The sequence below is a fragment of the Rhinolophus ferrumequinum genome, chromosome 13, assembly GCF_004115265.2.
Source record: "Rhinolophus ferrumequinum isolate MPI-CBG mRhiFer1 chromosome 13, mRhiFer1_v1.p, whole genome shotgun sequence".
In the NCBI taxonomy this organism is placed as follows: Eukaryota; Metazoa; Chordata; class Mammalia; order Chiroptera; family Rhinolophidae; genus Rhinolophus; species Rhinolophus ferrumequinum.
In genome coordinates this window covers 12,544,550-12,562,036 of record NC_046296.1, presented here as the reverse complement: position 1 = coordinate 12,562,036, position 17,487 = coordinate 12,544,550, and the positions used below count along the sequence as shown (strand labels likewise).

The window sequence follows — 17,487 nt, the reverse complement described above, 5'->3', positions numbered from 1 at the left end:
AACATTAATCTCAGAATCTCAGAAGAAACTGTGTAGCCAGTAGTGAGGAAAGTCAACCAGGATTAGAGTGAGTGTGCAAAATCAGGGTCAGAAGTGAAAGGTCTGGATAAAGCCAAGTACATCAACACAATCTTAGCCACTCTTGTACCTTGTAGGAAAGCGTTTACATCTAATGGAAGTACATGGATCTATACATTACATATAAAAATGAAATAGCCAGTATCCATTAAGTAGAATTATGTATCCATTTAATTACTTCTTGCCCAATAGGTAGACTAAAAATATTCTGAACTCAGGATTTTGAAAGATACTTGTTTAGGGATGGGGGTAGCCCTAGCACATTCTCCAATACCTTAATGATCATCAAGTTCTTCACGAAAATTATTGATCCATTATGAAATAATGGCTGGCTTCCATGGTTTGGCCTCCATTATTTCTGAGTGGTACCAAAGCTACAAGTGTGTCACAGCTTCGGTTTGCATTAATTACAACTTATACGTGAGTATGACTTGGAGCTTCAGACTCAAACAGGGTCCTCACTAACTAATGATGCTTCACGGGTGTGCTACTTTCAAGGTGCATCCAGGGCCTTAATGCTAGTCAGACTGTTTTGGGCAAATTTTGGCTCCAAGTGGTTTAGCTCATACTCTCCTTCATAGTCTCCTCTCCTCTTGCCTAGCATCTCATTGGGGGCCACTTGAATAAAATCCCGTAGCAGTGTCTGATAGAAACCATTTTAGGAAAGAATGCATTACCTATAGAAACAACACCAAACAGTACTTTTCTGCCATGAAGGATACTGGAATTGCCCCCAGAGTGTCTCCCCAAATTAGTACTTTCTGGCTCCAGATGCTCCCGTAATACCTAATTCTTTACCTGACTCCAACTGTTAAAATGGAGACATAATAGCTGTTTCTGATGGCGGGAGGGAGGAGTATAATACACCAATTCCTGCACTGGAATTGGCCACAGTTCCACCCCGGTCCTGATATTTTATTCTCATTCTAGGTATTTTTTATATGTTCTCATTTTTCTATTTTGTATTAGCACCTATTCGATTGGTTCTTTCTCTAGAACAGGGCCTTGTCTATTTTCTCATCTCTATCCCTAGTAATAAAGTTTATATAAGGTACACACTCAAGAGACTATATTGGTTAACTGTACCATCACAGTTGGTGACTCTTAATCTTGCGGATAAGCTGGTTTGGCCTTGGTGAGCTCGTCAGGATACAGTAATGAATTTTCCTCCATGCGTGGTGGTGGAGCTCCTAGTCAGGCAGCCAGCTTTCTGAAAGTTCCCCTGAGACCAAACCTAGAATGCTAACCAGTAACTTGGTTAATGACTCATGAAACTCTTTAGTAAAATTACTGAACTAATACAACATGATGGGCAGAAAGAGAGAGACTTAGTGTGTGAAATGTGACACTCCTCAATCTGTCCCTGAAATACTTGATGGCAAATGAGTTCTCCTCTATGTTTCATTCTTTCCCTTCTCATCCTTCTCCCAATGGAATAGATTAGCTGTGCCAGAAGCATGATAAAGACTTAACAGGCAAAGAATGAAGAGATGATCTCTGCCTTAAAATGACTCCTATGGGAAACAGTTGACATACAAAAATATCAGACACTCTTAATACAGTGTTCCAAGTACTGTAATAATGCATGTATACTTAGGATGCCATAAAATTGCATAGAACTGCCAACTTTGGGGGGTTTGGGGATTAAGGAAGGCTTCCCAATGGCATTCAATTTTAAACTGTGTAGTGAAGATTGAGGAGGAATTCACTTGGGCCAAAGACAAAGAAGTACATTTCAGTATGAGAGAATAAACTAATCATGGAGGTGTTGGTGTAATATGGTATGTCTCCATGTCACATTAGAAGACATAAGATTAATTCAGTCTAACTGGAACATTTGAATATATGTCGGAATATATATATATATAATTCCTATCTCTCTCTCTCTGTCTCCCCAGGTGTCAGATGTTTGTATCTTGATAAAGAGATATTATAGTCCCCTCTTATATTAAATGGAACCATTAGATCATTTAAAGCTGGGCATGGACCATTTGGATAGTTACTCAGAGTTGGTGGGGTTGGTATTCGTTTCCACTGTAGTTCACCTTGGATTTTGCTCTTAGTATTGTCAGCAGTCCTATTTTCATCTTTAGTGCAACTTCTTGTTCATTTTAGTAACTCACCCAGTGCTCTGAAATTTCACTCCTGAAATCTCTCAGGAGGACACAGTCCAGATCTTTCTCAGCTCAGGTTTAGGATCTCAATCAACCCTAGCATGAGGCGACCTTGATTTTTATATGCATACTTAACTCTGATTTCATTACTCCTGGAATGTCATCATTTTGTGGCCTGGTGTGCACTCTGCATGCAAAAGTATAGCGAGAATTTAAAAGTTTATTTCCAACTTTGGTCACCTTTCAGGACATAAGCTATTAAAAGTGTTCCAGGATTTCTGATAAATAACAGTAGAGTGGTGTCTAAATTTTTTGGATATAATTCAGAAAGTAGAAAGAAGCTTCTATTTATATAATCCTATATCAAAAACTCTGTTAATATATAATGTGCGAATCACAAAGCCAGTGCTGTGTTTTGTCCTAATTAGTGAGAAGCAGAATCAGCATCATATTTGAAGTAGTTGGAGACTTTTTCTATCTCAGTCATACTTTTGGGGTGTTTGATTTTCCAGATCCTATTAAAGTGTTGGAAAAATTCATAGTTAAACTGACATTTGATGTTCTGTCAAGATGGATTATTGTTCTATGAATTTTTGTTTTTCTGTCTTATAACTTTCAAAAACAAACCTGGATAAAACTAAAAGAGGAAAAAGAACAGCAATGTGAGGAGCAAAGGTATGATTATTAAAAGAGCAGTAGCAGTTGACCAAGCCCTAAATAAATGTTACATGCACTTAGGGCCAGAGCATAGAGAAATATTCTCCTAAGGATCAGACCCAGAAAAACCTGACTTGCAGTAAGAAACTAGATGCCTTGTCATTTACAGTAAATAAAGTCAAATTGAACAGAGTTCAATTTCTAGGTTTTACCAGCTTGAGAAGTATAATTGGAATATTCCGGCGAAGTTGCACTTTGAGCTCCCACTTGAAACGTAGGGATTCTGCACCCCTTCTTCCATCATTTTTCCCCCTGGGAAGGTTGATGGTATTTTCTGTCCCAGTCTCTTCATAAAAGGGCCTCATTTCTGCTTCTTTTGACAATGCCACGTCACCAATTCTGTGTTTCATACCAAGACCACATCTTCCTGAATCTCCCTAGAGTGAGTCTGTACTTCATGCCGGAGCAAATAGGATACCGTTCTCCAAACTTACGGTTTCAGAGCAGCAGTGGGTGTGTTTTGGGACCTAGAGCATCCTTTAGGAAAATGGTCCCTTTAGATTTGAGCTTTTCTCTCTCTCCCTTGGGCATCATCAGGCCTAGAAGCAAGTGAAAAAGAGAGCTTGTCACTCCCTGCATTTTCCTGCTCCCCAACTCTTCAGGGTTACCTTGCACCAAAAAAACAAAGCAACACACAACCCCTCTCCCTCTTTTGGACTCCATCAGAGGTCTTTATACACATGTAGATGTGTGCATGGGAGCTGTAGTGTAAAAGGTGGATACTACCTAACTCAGCTTTCCAGCTGGCAGTTTTGAATGTTGAATATTAAGCATTTGATCACAGTCAAAATTTCTGAGGGAATTCCTCATTTAATACTGTTACCAAATTAATTTTTATTATGTCCTGAGTCATGAGCTAGAACTTCATTTTTTCAGAGACTTATTCTATAATAAATATAGGCCTTGAGGATGATGTGTTGGTCTCTTTTTAAATACTTGAATTACGAAAAGAATCACAGCTTCAAAAAGAACAGAGACTAATAAAACTGACTCCCTCCTTCCACCCTGAGGTGTCATAAATATTAACATTTGGCATATCTGATCGATACTATTTTTTTTTTTGAGCAAAGATACGCTTGAGACCTCCTTAAAACTTCTACTTAATCTCATGTCTCTCCATCCGCTCTCAAAGGTAACCACTATAGTTAAGGTGGTATATATCCGTCCAAAACATGTGTAATATAAATGTGTATAGATGTAAATTATACACAGTTCTCCTCTGTGTATATTTAAATTTCTCAGAGGTATGTCTTTTCGATTTGCTTTTCCCAGTCAAATCTTTGACCTCAGGACTTACTCACTTTCACATATTGGTTGTGCTCTGATTCCCATCCCTAAGTTCGTTTCATCCCACCAAGGTGTACTTCCTGTGAACCTGGAGTGAGCAGCTCACAGTTGTTCCCTCCTGAGTTCAAGGACTCAAAGTAGATCTGGGTTGGAGCCTGTTGAAAGAAATCCCAGTTATTTTTATGGCCATGTTTTATGTAACTCTTCTTAACTTTTGGAATATACAACCTAGGAAGAAACCACTGTAACCAGGGAGACAAAAAGATATTTTTATAACTCCAGGGTATGCAGCCCTCCTCATCAGCATCTCTTTAGAACTCGGTATTTGGCAGTGTTCTACGTAATGTCCCAAATCACTGATTGGAACCCGGGAGTTTCATTAGATTTTGGTCTAAGTGTTTGCCAAAATGATCTGAATCCATTTTCACTCCACTTACAGTAGAAGAATTCTCTTTTGTCTACATGCTCAATAAGATGGATATGATTTGGTTGTAATCTGTTTGCCCCTCCCAACAGGTATGCAGTGATATCTTATTGTTTCCATTGTAATTTTTCCAATTGTTAGTGAAGTCAAGCATCGTATCATGTATTTATCAATAACATAGGATTTCTTTTTGTATGAGGTGCCTGTTCTAATCTTTTGTCTATTTTTCTACTGTTTTTCCTTATTGATTTGTAGGAGTGTTTTTCTTATGTACATCCTTTATCAGCTATATAATAGGGACAAAAATTTATGCAGCTAAGTGCTATTGATGGTATCATAAAAATCCATAAAATTGTGTATTGTCATGTTTATGGTATGTTTATGCAGCTTAAACATAAAATAGAATAGAATTAATATTACTCAGAAATTTCAGTTTAAGAAAGGAAGGGACTTTGGAATTTTTATTTAAGGAAGATATTCACGTGAAAATCCCAAATAGCTACAAAAATATTTTCATGCCTAAGGACGTCAATATAAATTATCTACATTATTTAGTCATGTAAAAAGTTTATTCCCAGCACAAATGGATAGCTGAAGGGGCCTGAGTTTAATGTGGTGGTTTTTAGAAGTATATTTTTATTGAATTCATATTTGAGGCAATACAGCTGAATATCCCCCAAATTCCTCTTACAGTTCAAATACAGCTGAATATCCCCAAAATTCCTCTTATAGTTCAAAAGCAGTTTAAAAGCCCAAATGAAGAGTTCAAATAGTGTAGAGAGTTGATCATAGTAATTCAGTCACAGAAAGAAATTTACCCCATGCATGCTTTGATTTTGATCATTTCTATTTAAAGAATTGTTCCTCTGTTTTCCTCTAACCCTCCTCAAAAAAAAGAAAGCTTGACTTTTCCTAGTAGACATTAATTTTTCTAGGAATGTTTTATCTTGAATACTCTGATCCTGGAGAGTAATTTCGCAGAGTTTCTCACACCGGGGCTTAAAATGGATGTTAAAATATCCACAGAGGACAAATATGAGTAGAAAGGTGAATCAGGCATGAAAGTTCAGAAATGGAAATAGATGAATGATGTTTCTCTTTTTTTGTCCTTGTAAATAAAATGAATTGTTCTTTTGGTTTTTGTTTGCTATATGAATTGATTGTTATAAGATAATAATCAGAGAAAATTGAATTACAGTTTTTGAGAATCTGTGAAACAATAGCATTTTTTAAGTAGCCAATAGAAGTATTCCAGGCATTCTACTGAGTTTACTTTCTACAAACTTCCAGTGTGTATGTAGGTGTCATACTTCAAAGAAAGAGATGCTAGCATTTTGGAAAGGTATATATGCATTTTCTTTTACATGTATATATGCATCTTCTTTAAATTTTACCAGGATTGGTCAAATTGAACAATCAAATTTATCTTTGAACCCATTAGTCTCTTTCCATAGGCTTTCTGCTGGAGTCTCTTGGGATTTCCGTGTCTCTTCTTTAGCTTCCCACACAGCCATCCCCACACCTCCTATGTCTCAAGTCCTGCATTTCAGACAAAATTGGAATGGATTGAATCATTCCATTCACTTTACTATGAAGCCATATATGTTAGGGTCTGCTACTCACCAGTTATGACTTTAGCATCTGAAGTTAGTTACATTTTCACTGAGTCTTTTGAGGACCAGATGCCATCCAATACGTTTGTATGCATTGTGCTATTGAATCCTAAGGGGGGGGGGGGGATCTTATATTTTTTTAGACAAAGAAACAGGTTTGGAAGGTCAAGAAAAGTTGGCCAAGGTTTCAGTTAGGATTTCACAGAGGTGGAACTCAACCCAGGTTAGAATAACATGAAATCTGTGCATTTATACATTCTCTCACACTGTCTTGGGCAGGTTTCAAAAACTTGCTCAGTTGCTTACCATCACCATGCATGGAGTAACGATGTGCTTCCCCTGCTGCAAGTAAGGAGCACAAAATCCACTCAGTTGGATTCAATGCAAACTGAACAGGTGAGCCCCCGGCTCCACTGAACTGCTGGAGTGTCCAGAGACTCCCATCTTGCCCGAGGGCTGAAACAAGGGAGCATGAGAGAGAGAGTGCCTAATCCACTGCTTTTCGTTTTGTTTAACCCAGTGATGCCACGCTTTGCTGAACAAGTAGAGGTTGCCATTGAAGCCCTGAGTGCCAACGTCCCTCAACCATTTGAGGAGAATGAGTTCATCGATGCCTCTCGCCTGGTGTATGACGGCGTTCGGGACATCAGAAAGGCTGTGCTGATGATCAGGGTATGTGAGGCCTCTGCAACTCAGAGCTGACCAGACCTTCTAGTAGGGACTCCCGGGAATTTGCTATTTGATTTTTAATTACGTAGTTATTTGGCTCCTCATTCAGTGGGACAGTGGGATCTTTTTACTTATAAAGGGATGAGTGATCCTCACAAGCCTAGATTAGCAATGAATATCCTGAAGGGAGATGCCCTGCCTGCTTTTTGCATGCATTGTTGCCTCAATGTGGTGCCAGCTTAGGGGTGCCCCTGCTATTATCCATGTGTTCCTCTTGCTAACAATTGGATTACCATCAGGATCAGGAAGCCATGAGATAGAAAGAAATGAAGATTACCTAGCTTAGTAGTGTTAATGATAATAATGACAACAAAGTGATACATACCTACAATCTCTTTATAACAAATAGTGAAGACATTATGTCTAAGGCTACATAACTTTTCAGTCAACGTCCCCCTGTCACCCACCTACTACCTTCCCACCCTCAATTCTGTTGTCAGGTAGAGGTAAGCTTTCCCAATCATTGTCTAAGTAATTACATATAGACACATGCTAGAAAACATATAACACCATAGATTTTATAACTCCTGAGTATCATTTGCAACTTCCTTGTTCGCCCTCAATACGCCTTTCTCTCTCTCTATTAAGGCACATCACTTACCTCATTCCATTTAACTGCTGCATAATACTCCGCTGTAAAATGAGACTTTTTTCCAACTCACCTCATGAGCAGTTTGGCATAGTCGTTTTAAAACACTTTTCTTAGCCACAGAGCTCTTTCTTAAATTAAACTTCAGTATTTAACAGTGGAATGGATGGCAGATATCCATCCATTCCGTGTGGCTATGATGATAGCAGAAGAGGTGGGGTTACTGTAGTGCCAATTCTAAGAGGATGTTGTCCAATAGAAACATCACGGAAGCCCCATTTGTAATTTTAAATTTTCTAGTAGACACATTCAAAAAGCTAAAAGAAACAAGTGAAATTAAGTTCAGTAATATATTTGACTTTACCACACGTATCCACAGCTTTGCCATTTCAACATGTGCCACTGGCCACAATTACCGTGCTCAGTAGCTCCACGAAGCTTGTGGTCAACTTATTGGACAAAGTAGCCCTAGACCGTATCCTCACTCTGCACCTCCACACTTGCCTCTGAGGCTGCTCAATGAAACCACATGCTATCTGCTGAGTGCATATTGAAAACCTTTGTGTCAGGGTGGTCACCGAGCATCTAAACCAGCAACCCCTCAAACGCTACAAAACAAGAATGACCAAATTATTTTTTTCTGTGTGTGATCCCTCAGATATTTCATAGAATAGTTGTGATGTATTGTCCTCTCCGGACAATACATACCTAGTCCATCAAGGATTTCTTACATGGCATTTGTTCTCCCCCAAATTCTGGTATCTGGAAATTCATTAAATCTACCTGTGGTCCATCCTGTTCCACTGTGGTATCCCAAGCACAACATGGGATTTCCAAGGTGATCTGAGCAGGTGGAGTAGAGCATCACCCGAAGGGTCTCTGCTCCTTTTTTATTGACATCCATGCTTCTCCTGAAAGAGCCACCAAACTTCCCCACTTAGGAGCACAAATAGCATATTCTGATTTTCTCATCTTTAAGTCAGGTTGACCATTTTTACACTAGATATGTCTTTCTTTCATAATAGTCCCATGATTAATTGAAAATGTTCAAAGCATTGCATAAATTGTATTAGACAGTGCTAATTATATTTAATAATGTGGAGTTCAAGTTTGGCGTTTGGAAACTGTCGGATGTATTTCCTGTTCTTCTAACTTGCCCATTTTAGATCTGTCAAACTCTTAACCATCTGTCAAGCCCTGGCTCAAATCTAGTTTTCCCCAGTTTTCTCTCTCAAAAATACTGACCCTATCCTTCAACTACCTATAGCTGTTTCTGCTTGTGATAGTATTTATTATAGTGTTTACTTGTATGTCTGTTACCTTCTTTAGACTGTGACAGTTTGGAAAGCAAAGGCTGTCTTTCTATTTTCCATTTGTTGTGGTGCATTGCTTGCTTAATACTATGTGTGTAGGATGTGTGTGGAGGGGAGGGGAACAGATACCTAAGGAGATAGGAAGGTAACGGAGAGAAAATATAAGAAAATTAGAGAAGAAGGAAAGGAAGGTTAGTCAGCTTTTTAAGCCTGGAACAAATCAGATCATTTTTCCTATTACATACTAACATGTGAAATAAAGTAAGAGACCATGACAGTTATGTTTTCAAAGCATTTGGCACTAAATCCCACTATAAGCCTCAAGACATGTTCCCTCTTTTGCCATTTTTCTGCTTTGTTAGCCTTCACATTTTTGTGATAAGCATTCATTTGAGAGTCTGAGAAATTTATAGTCGTCATTCACTTATTCATTTATGATCTGTAAAAAAAAAAACATAATTTTAGATAAAATGCCATATCTTTGTTACATAAAGTGTCATTCCTCCATCTTGACATTTCAAGTGATTTGATCTGATGGATTTCACACCACTTAAAACTTATGAAGAGAGAAATGTACAGTATGTACAAATCATTATTTTTAAACTCCTCCATTTTGCACTCAAATGGCTTCATTTTGTACTTAATTTCTTGGTTTGCTTTTGAGTATAATGATTAAGTCTACTTAAAAAAAAAAAAGAATCATTACACTAAGTCAGGAAGAAAGACAATGAGACAAGTAGAGCTATTTTTTTCCCAGCAAAACTGGCCATGCCTCCTTCCCTCCCAAAGTGGTGGTTAATACTTTGGAAAGATAAGAAAAAAAATGTGTTTTTTTTTTTTTTCCAAAAACTAAATGCAGAAAGGGCCTTGAAGGATCAAATTGATCCTTCAGCAATCTGCCTTTCAGCAATTAATTCCTATTTAATGAGGGTAGGCGGCGCTTCAGGACAGCTCCAGACAACTGTCTGCAGTAAACAAAGCTCATCCTCCAGAGTTCCAACCTTACCTTTCACGACCCTCCTTCTCTCTCAGCAAAGGTCTACTCTGTTCCTCTTGCATGAGACTTCTCTGTTTGCTTCTTGCTGAGGCTTGTCCTTGGCGATCTACTGCTACATAGGAATTTTCTGATTACCCCAGTGTGATAGGTTAAAAGATGAATAAGAGAATCTGGCACACTAACATGAGTTTGATTCTCATTATTTGCAGTGGTTACATCCTATCATGGTGCTGTGAACACAGACTTAGAGAACCCTGAACCTGCTCCTCAGTGAAATTCAGCATTAGGTGCCTGTGAGCCTCTGATTATATTTTCATCCACTGATCAACATATAATCTGGTTTTCTGTGTGTTTTTCTTTCAGGACACTATTTAATAGAGATTGTTAATTCATTACCGTGAACTCACAGCCAACTGCATTGTAACTCATGCTTGAAGGAAGTTTATAGAAGAAATGCATTTTCTGCATAAGGCGCACCAAAACTTTTGTACATTTACAACTGAACAACACTTGAGCACTACACTTTGAAGCCATTTTGGGCAGAAACATAACCAACAAAAAGCATAAAAACGCAAAATAAAAATATAGCACTAAACAGACTGAAGAAAGGGTGCTTGTTTACAGTATCCAAACTGTGGTGTTTGACCTCGGCTGGGAATATGCACATTGGGTGGCACAAATTTTTGCTATATTGTGGGAAACTGTGAATAACTGCAAAGGTATTGACTTTGAGATTACAAAGAAATTTTAGTGAGTGGAAAAATTCACAAATAAATAATCTACAAATAGTAAAGGAGCATGTGTGTATTTAAGACACAAAATGTTCAACATTTAATATTGGAAATTAAAGTAAGTGGTAGGGTAGAAGGTGATGGATGATGTCTATGTGTCCAGATATCTGTATTTAAAAACAAACAAACAAACAAAAAAAACCAGTTGCTTCTCAAAAGAATGACCCTGATAATAATCGGTAATGGTATCTATATGCTAAACATTTGAAATTGGAACCTATTCATTTGATTACGTATGAAACAACAGGACCCCGGGGAGGGTTCAGTGTAAGTGTCTACAGCTTAACTTTACATCCCCCAAACTGTGCATAATGTGCCCTGGAACATTGCAAGGTATTTTAAAATGTCCAGGGAACCACACAGAAATCTCGTAGATACTGTGTGAAATATTAGCTGAAGGTTGTTCGGTTTAAACATCAGGTTGGTAAATTCCTTTTGATGACATCACGTATTTGAGATGCTCGGTTTCTGGTAGTTGCTGGGATAAAAAGCAAGCTCATATCTTGGTTATAGTAGAAAAAAAAATGACGCAATGAGCATAGGGGTGCATGTATATTTTTTTATTAGTGTTTTTGTTTTCTTTGAATAAATACCCAAAAGTGGAATTTTGCTGGGCTGTATACTTGATCTATTTTTAATTTTTTGAGGAATCTCCAAACTGTTTTCTATAGTGGCTACAACAATTTGTAGTCTCACCAACAGTGCACAGGTTTCCTTTCCTCCACATCCTCACCAACACGTTATTTGTTGATTTTTTTGATAACAGGCATTCTGGTTGATGTGAGGTGGTATTTCATTGTGGTTTTTATTTGCATTTCCCTGATGATTAGTGATGTTGAGCATCTTTTCATGTGTGTTGGCCATCTGCATGTCTTCTTTGGAGACATGTCTTTTTATGTTCTTTGCCCATTTTTTTATCAGAATGTTTATTTTGTTGTTGTTGTTGAGTTGTGTGAGTTTCTTGGATACTTTGGATATTAGCCCGTTATAGGATACATCATGTGAGAGTATATTATCCCATTCAGTAGGTTGCCTTTTTGTTTTATTGAAGGTTTCTTTCACTGTACAAAAGCTTGTTAGTTCATGTATTCCCATTTGTTTAGTTTTGCTTTTGTTTCCCCATATTCATGGGGACATATCAAGGAATGGACAAAGAAGGTGTGATATGTATATTTACATAAAGGAATATTATGCAGCAATAAAAAAGAATGATATCTTGCCATTTGAGACAACATGGATAGATATAGAGAGTATCATGCTAAGTGAAATAAGTCAGGCAGATAAAGACAAATACTGTATGGTTTCACTTACATGTGGAATCTAAATAAAAACAAACAAATAAAAACCAAAACAAACAAAACAAAACAAAAACAGACTCATAGAAACAAAAACCAAAGGAATGGTCACCAGAAGGGAGGTGGTACGGATATGAGAGAAAAGGGGAATGGGAATATAGTCAATAATAGTGTGATATTTTTGTAGGGTGACAGATGATTACCGTGTTTCCCCCAAAATAAGACCTAGCTGGACAATCAGCTATAATGCGTCTTTTGGAGCAAAAATTAATATACGACCCGGTCTTATTTTACTATAAGACTGGGTCTTATATAATATAAGACTGGGTTTTATCTAACTATAAGACCCAGTATAATATAATATAATAAATATAATATAATATAATATAATATAATATAATATAATATAATATAATATAATACCGGGTCTTATATTAATGTTTGCTCCAAAAGACACATTAGAGCTGATTTTTCCAGCTAGGTCTTATTTTTGGGGAAACACAGTACTACAATTAGTGGAATGATCATATTGTAAGGTATAAAAATGTCAAATCACTATATTGTACACTTGAAACTAATATAACCAATATAAGATTGTATACCAACTATAATTAAACAACAAAAAAAAATTTATAAAGCAAGCTCAGTGGATGTTCATTTGTATTCCAAGGTTTGGGAAGTCATATAATGTGCAACAAACACTAAGTTGTTAGGTCCAATTAACTTAATTCACTTTTTTGATCTAACTGCTTAATCAGCAGAACTATTAGGTTTTTTGTTCTTGTTATTTATTGAAGTATTCTTCTTCTTCTTCTTCTTCTTCTTCTTCTTCTTCTTCTTCTTCTTCTTCTTCTTCTTCTTCTTCTTCTTCTTCTTCTTCTCCTCCTCCTCCTCCTCCTCCTCCTCCTCCTCCTCCTCCTCCTCCTTCTTCTTCTTCATTTTATTTTTTCTTTCTTTCTTTTCTTTTCTTTTTTAGTTTAAAGGCACCATAAAAAAATTACTGAGACCATGAGAGTGCTGCAAGCAATAAAGTTTGGGAATCTATTGCCTAAATATATTTTGGTAATTTTTATGCTAATTTCCTTCTCTATGCCCTAGTTTCCTTATCTGCAAATGGTGGCAGGTATTAGGGGAGGCATGTTCCAGGCAGAGGGAATAGCACCTGTGGCCCAAGGACCACACTGAATGAGATGGAAGACATTGAGGGTTTTCGTTGTTGTAAAAAGGCCGTCCCTGAGAGAACAGAGGGCAGAACTGAAGCTTGACACTAGGTTTCCTGCCTCCAGTCCAGTGAGTTAGACATTTTATTTATTAGGTGTAAAGGTATAAATTAGACATTTTATTTATTAGGTATTAATGGGTATAAAGTGCTATCATAGACCTGGCCTTAGTAGATTCCCAGGAAATATTTTCTTTCCTCATCCTGCTGGGATGAAGTTTATCTTTTTACAGTCAATGAAATAGAACTTGTCAAATAAGTCAACAATATTATTAGAATTGCAGGGATTGGAGTCAGAGTATTTGTCATAGTTAGAAAATAAAGGGTTGAAGAGACTATAAAAGCAATTTATGTGACAGAATTGATCTACCAATTACAGATTGCTATTATCCAGTTAATCAACATGGTTCCATAGGTCCCTAGTTTTGTTTTCTTAAGTCAATTAATTAGAAATAATTGAGTATGATTTTTTTTTAATTTGGTAATTCGATCTTGGTCATCCATTTATCAAATACTTGTTGAATGCTTAACATGCCCCACTGTTGGAGGTGTCCTGAATATAGAGGCGAACAAAATAGCCCAAAGTCCCTATACTCAAAGAATTTATAGTCCTTTGGTGGGAGACAGAGAACAAATAAGTAGATGTAATATGCCAGTTAATGTTCTGTGAAGAAAACCAAGGTATTGTAAGAGGGATAGAGCACAGGATGAGTGTGGGTTTTATGAAAGGTGGTCACTGGCTGACATTGGAGAAGAGACTTGGAAAAGGAGGAGAAAATAAGCCATAAAAGTGTTAAGGATTGAGGGATGTGTTCCAGGCAGAGGGAATGGCACATGTGGCCTAAGGATCCTACTGAATGAGATGGAAGCCATTGAAGGCATCTAAGCTAGAGAATAACATGATCTGACTTATATCTTAGAGGGACTATCCTGGCTGTATTGGTGGGAATAGAAACTATGGAGCAAGGGCAGAAGCAAGATCAGTTAGGAGGCCGCCAGAGTAATACAGGATAGAGATGCTAGTGACCAGTCAGTCTCAACTGGGGAGACTCAGCTTTAGGAAATCTTTAATTCTGTTTTCTAGTTTCCAGGCCATTCCAGTGATATAGAGCTCTGTTGGGAAATCTTTGTTCACGCATCACCCAAAATCTCCTGTTGCCGTTGCCAAACTATGTCTTCATCTTTCTGCTCCCAATGAAATTCACATATTTGAGCCTTTCCTTTAAATGATCCTTGATATATTTTTCACATGTCCTGGTGAAACAACTCTAAATCTTTCAGCTTTTTCTCATTTTGCTTCTCTAGAGAAGCTGTTATAGAAGAGATTGAGCAATTGATTGGGAACCAGAGGCAGGTAGATTGATCCTGCAGGTCGATTGATGTGTGGTGTGATGCTAGACAAGTAACATGAGCTTCTTGAGCCTCTCTAATACACCCAAGTTACTTTCATAGACTCTTAGAGGGGAGAGATGTTAAGGGCCAAATACTCTCGTTGTGCCATTTTACAGATAAGACCCACTTTCACAATCTAACAGCTAATAGTAGAACCAGGGAACTAATGATACCATGCAGGTATTGGGGGAGGCATGTTCCAGGCAGAGGGAATAGCACCTGTGGCCCAAGGACCACACTGAATGAGATGGAAGACATTGAAGGTTTTCATTGTTGTAAAAAGGCCGTCCCTGAGAGAACAGAGGGCAGCACTGAAGCTTGACCCTAGGTCTCCTGCCTCCGGTCCAGTGAATTAGACATTTTATTTATTCCTTTTACCCTATAACGCCATCTAATGATACAGTCTGATTATCTCTGCGGCCATTTGCAGACCCTCACTATTTTTCCATATATCTTTTAACTTGTGGAGGTCCTTGACCAATCCCAAAATAACACTCTTTTAAAAATGAAAAATTCAAAAAATGACAGTGTGCGTAGGAGACACATTTACATGAAATTAGCAAACTGCACATGCACGGAACTGTTTACATTGGGGGCTTGAATGCGTTTGCTGCATGGCTAAGGCACAAGAAAATATTTTCATTTCATCAATTTACCTGTGGTATTTGTGATGGGTAAAAGCATGGGCCCTGGAACTCTGAACTTGCAAGGTGTGACGCCTTGGAAAATTTACTGAATAACTCTGCGCCTGTTTAAACATATATAAAATGGGGATGGAATTTATTTCAGTAAGTTGCTGTAATGATTAAGTCCGTTAGCTGAATGCCTGGGCCATAATGGATGGTAAAAATGGTTGTTGTTGTTGTTGTTGTTGTTATTATTATTATTATTAGACATATATTGTATTAAGCATAATAATTATCACTATCACTTACTTAGTTCACTGTTATCATTTGCAAACCATTTTCATGCACATTTGATTCTGGAATCCTATGAGGCAGGCAGGACAAGTAGCGATTATTATCTCCATTTTATGAGTGGGGACAAAGGAGCAGAAAAGCTCGAAGTGACTTGGCAAAGAGAGCTTATGAGTGGCAGAGTTAGCACAAGAATATTCAGGTCCTCTGGATCTGTATCCAGGTTATTAATTTATTTTTTGAACTTTATTTGGTTGCTGAGCGATTGTCACTTGAATAAAAGCTCATCGTTATTAGCCTTCTGCTGCCAGATTCATCTGCTAAATACATGGATCTCCGAAATGTTGGACACAGTCCCATAGGCACTGTCACAGCCTCCTTTTTTTTCCGTTGAGTGAGGTTTTCCATTTCACTTTTCTCTCTTCTTTTCAAAAACTAATGATGAAAAGTGTGTGCAATATTGTCAAGTCCTTTGTCAGCAGAATTTACCAACTTGCTGTAATTGTTCTGCAGCACACTCCAGAAGAGCGAAGGATGATCAGAGATTATTGTCTCTCTGCACAATGAGAATACACTCAGCTATTTGAACCAGGGTTTGCCCAGGTTATTAACCGGGCTTTAGTTAATAACGTATTGGAACAAAACTTTTTCCCTTTTCTTTTAACATTCCTGTGAAAGAAAATTGATCATCTGTAGATAACTGAGTAAATATTAATAAGATTGATGATGAGAAAGAAGGTAAACAGGAGGCATATGACAAAGCTTGGAAAATTACAAGGTAGAATGTGATATTGGCATGAAGGACCCCATTTTATGCCTGTCTGACCAATCTCAAGGTTTCATCAGTAACAACACCCAATTAATTACACTGAGGTAGCCAAAGAAAGCAGAAGAATAAAAATGTGCCCTTTTGGATGGGGAATGAGCAACTGCATTATCAGTGCGGCTTGGGATCTGTTCCTTCCTTCTGAAAGACAGAGTCCTGGGAGATGGTGCCACTGTGTGCCAAGAAGCAGTTTGTGGGTGACCAGCGCCTTTAAGCCTAATGACACTTGAGCTGAGAATCTGACACTACTGAACCATTTTCCCTTTGGGCACCATCCTTGCCACCTCCTGAGTTCATCCTCTTAGAATTAACAATGCAAGATAGTATAGAGTCCATGCTTCAAACTCTCGGGACGTAGAAGCCTTTGAAAAAGGTATAACCTCTCACATCTCAATTTCCTTATCTGTAAAATGGAGATAATTGTGTCTACATCATAGGGCTGTTATAGAAACTGTAGAGTTATTGTATGTAATGCACTTAGAGAAAGCAGTGACAGGCGCATGGAAAGCACTTAAAGCATGTTGTCTATTATTATTGTCATTAAAAATGGGGAGGGATTTTTCATTTCTGGTTTTATGGATTCATTGATATCCTTTCTCCAACACTGACTTTACATGTTGGACAGCATTTCATCTAACTCTGCTCACTTTAAAACCATTCCATACCTCCAGTGTTTGCCTGATTTTTAATGTGAAAAAAAGAAACAGCTATAGCAATGACAAAACAACTTATAAAGAGCAATATGGAGTCAGACACATTGGGATGATTGGGTCTAAATGCTACTTCTGTTATTAATTAGTTCAGAGACATTTGGATACTTTCCCTCTCAGAACCTTGCTTTTCTCAGTAGAGATGAGACTTCCCTATGCCTTGAAACATAGCAGCCACATGAAAGAAAACATATACATATAAAACAGATTTTGTTGGAGTTGGGGGTTACGATTAGCTGGTTCAACAGCCAGGGCACAAAATGCCCAGATCTCACATTGGGGAAAAACCCTGGTTCTGCTGGAAGTCTCCAAACATATTTCATTGTGCTGTATTGAGCTAAATGGATACTCTTTATGAAAGAGTTCTTTAATCTTTAGTGAGTATGCAGTAATTTATTAATCACTTAAAAATATATCTGAATGACTTGGTTTCCAAATCGCAAGGAATAATGATGCCTCACCTCTATCTTAGTTTT

General features: G+C 37.7%; 1 protein-coding gene across 7 annotated transcripts in view; it reads left to right on the top strand.

The window, feature by feature from the left end:
* Positions 1 to 17,487, top strand: part of CTNNA2 (catenin alpha 2) — a 1,256,663-nt gene that overhangs the window by 1,179,138 nt on the left and 60,038 nt on the right. For all 7 annotated transcript variants that reach the window (XM_033125182.1, XM_033125183.1, XM_033125181.1 and 4 more), the window contains one exon: positions 6,754 to 6,905. In XM_033125182.1, coding sequence (XP_032981073.1) covers positions 6,754 to 6,905 — 152 coding nt within the window. The remainder of the gene's footprint in view (positions 1 to 6,753; positions 6,906 to 17,487) is intronic.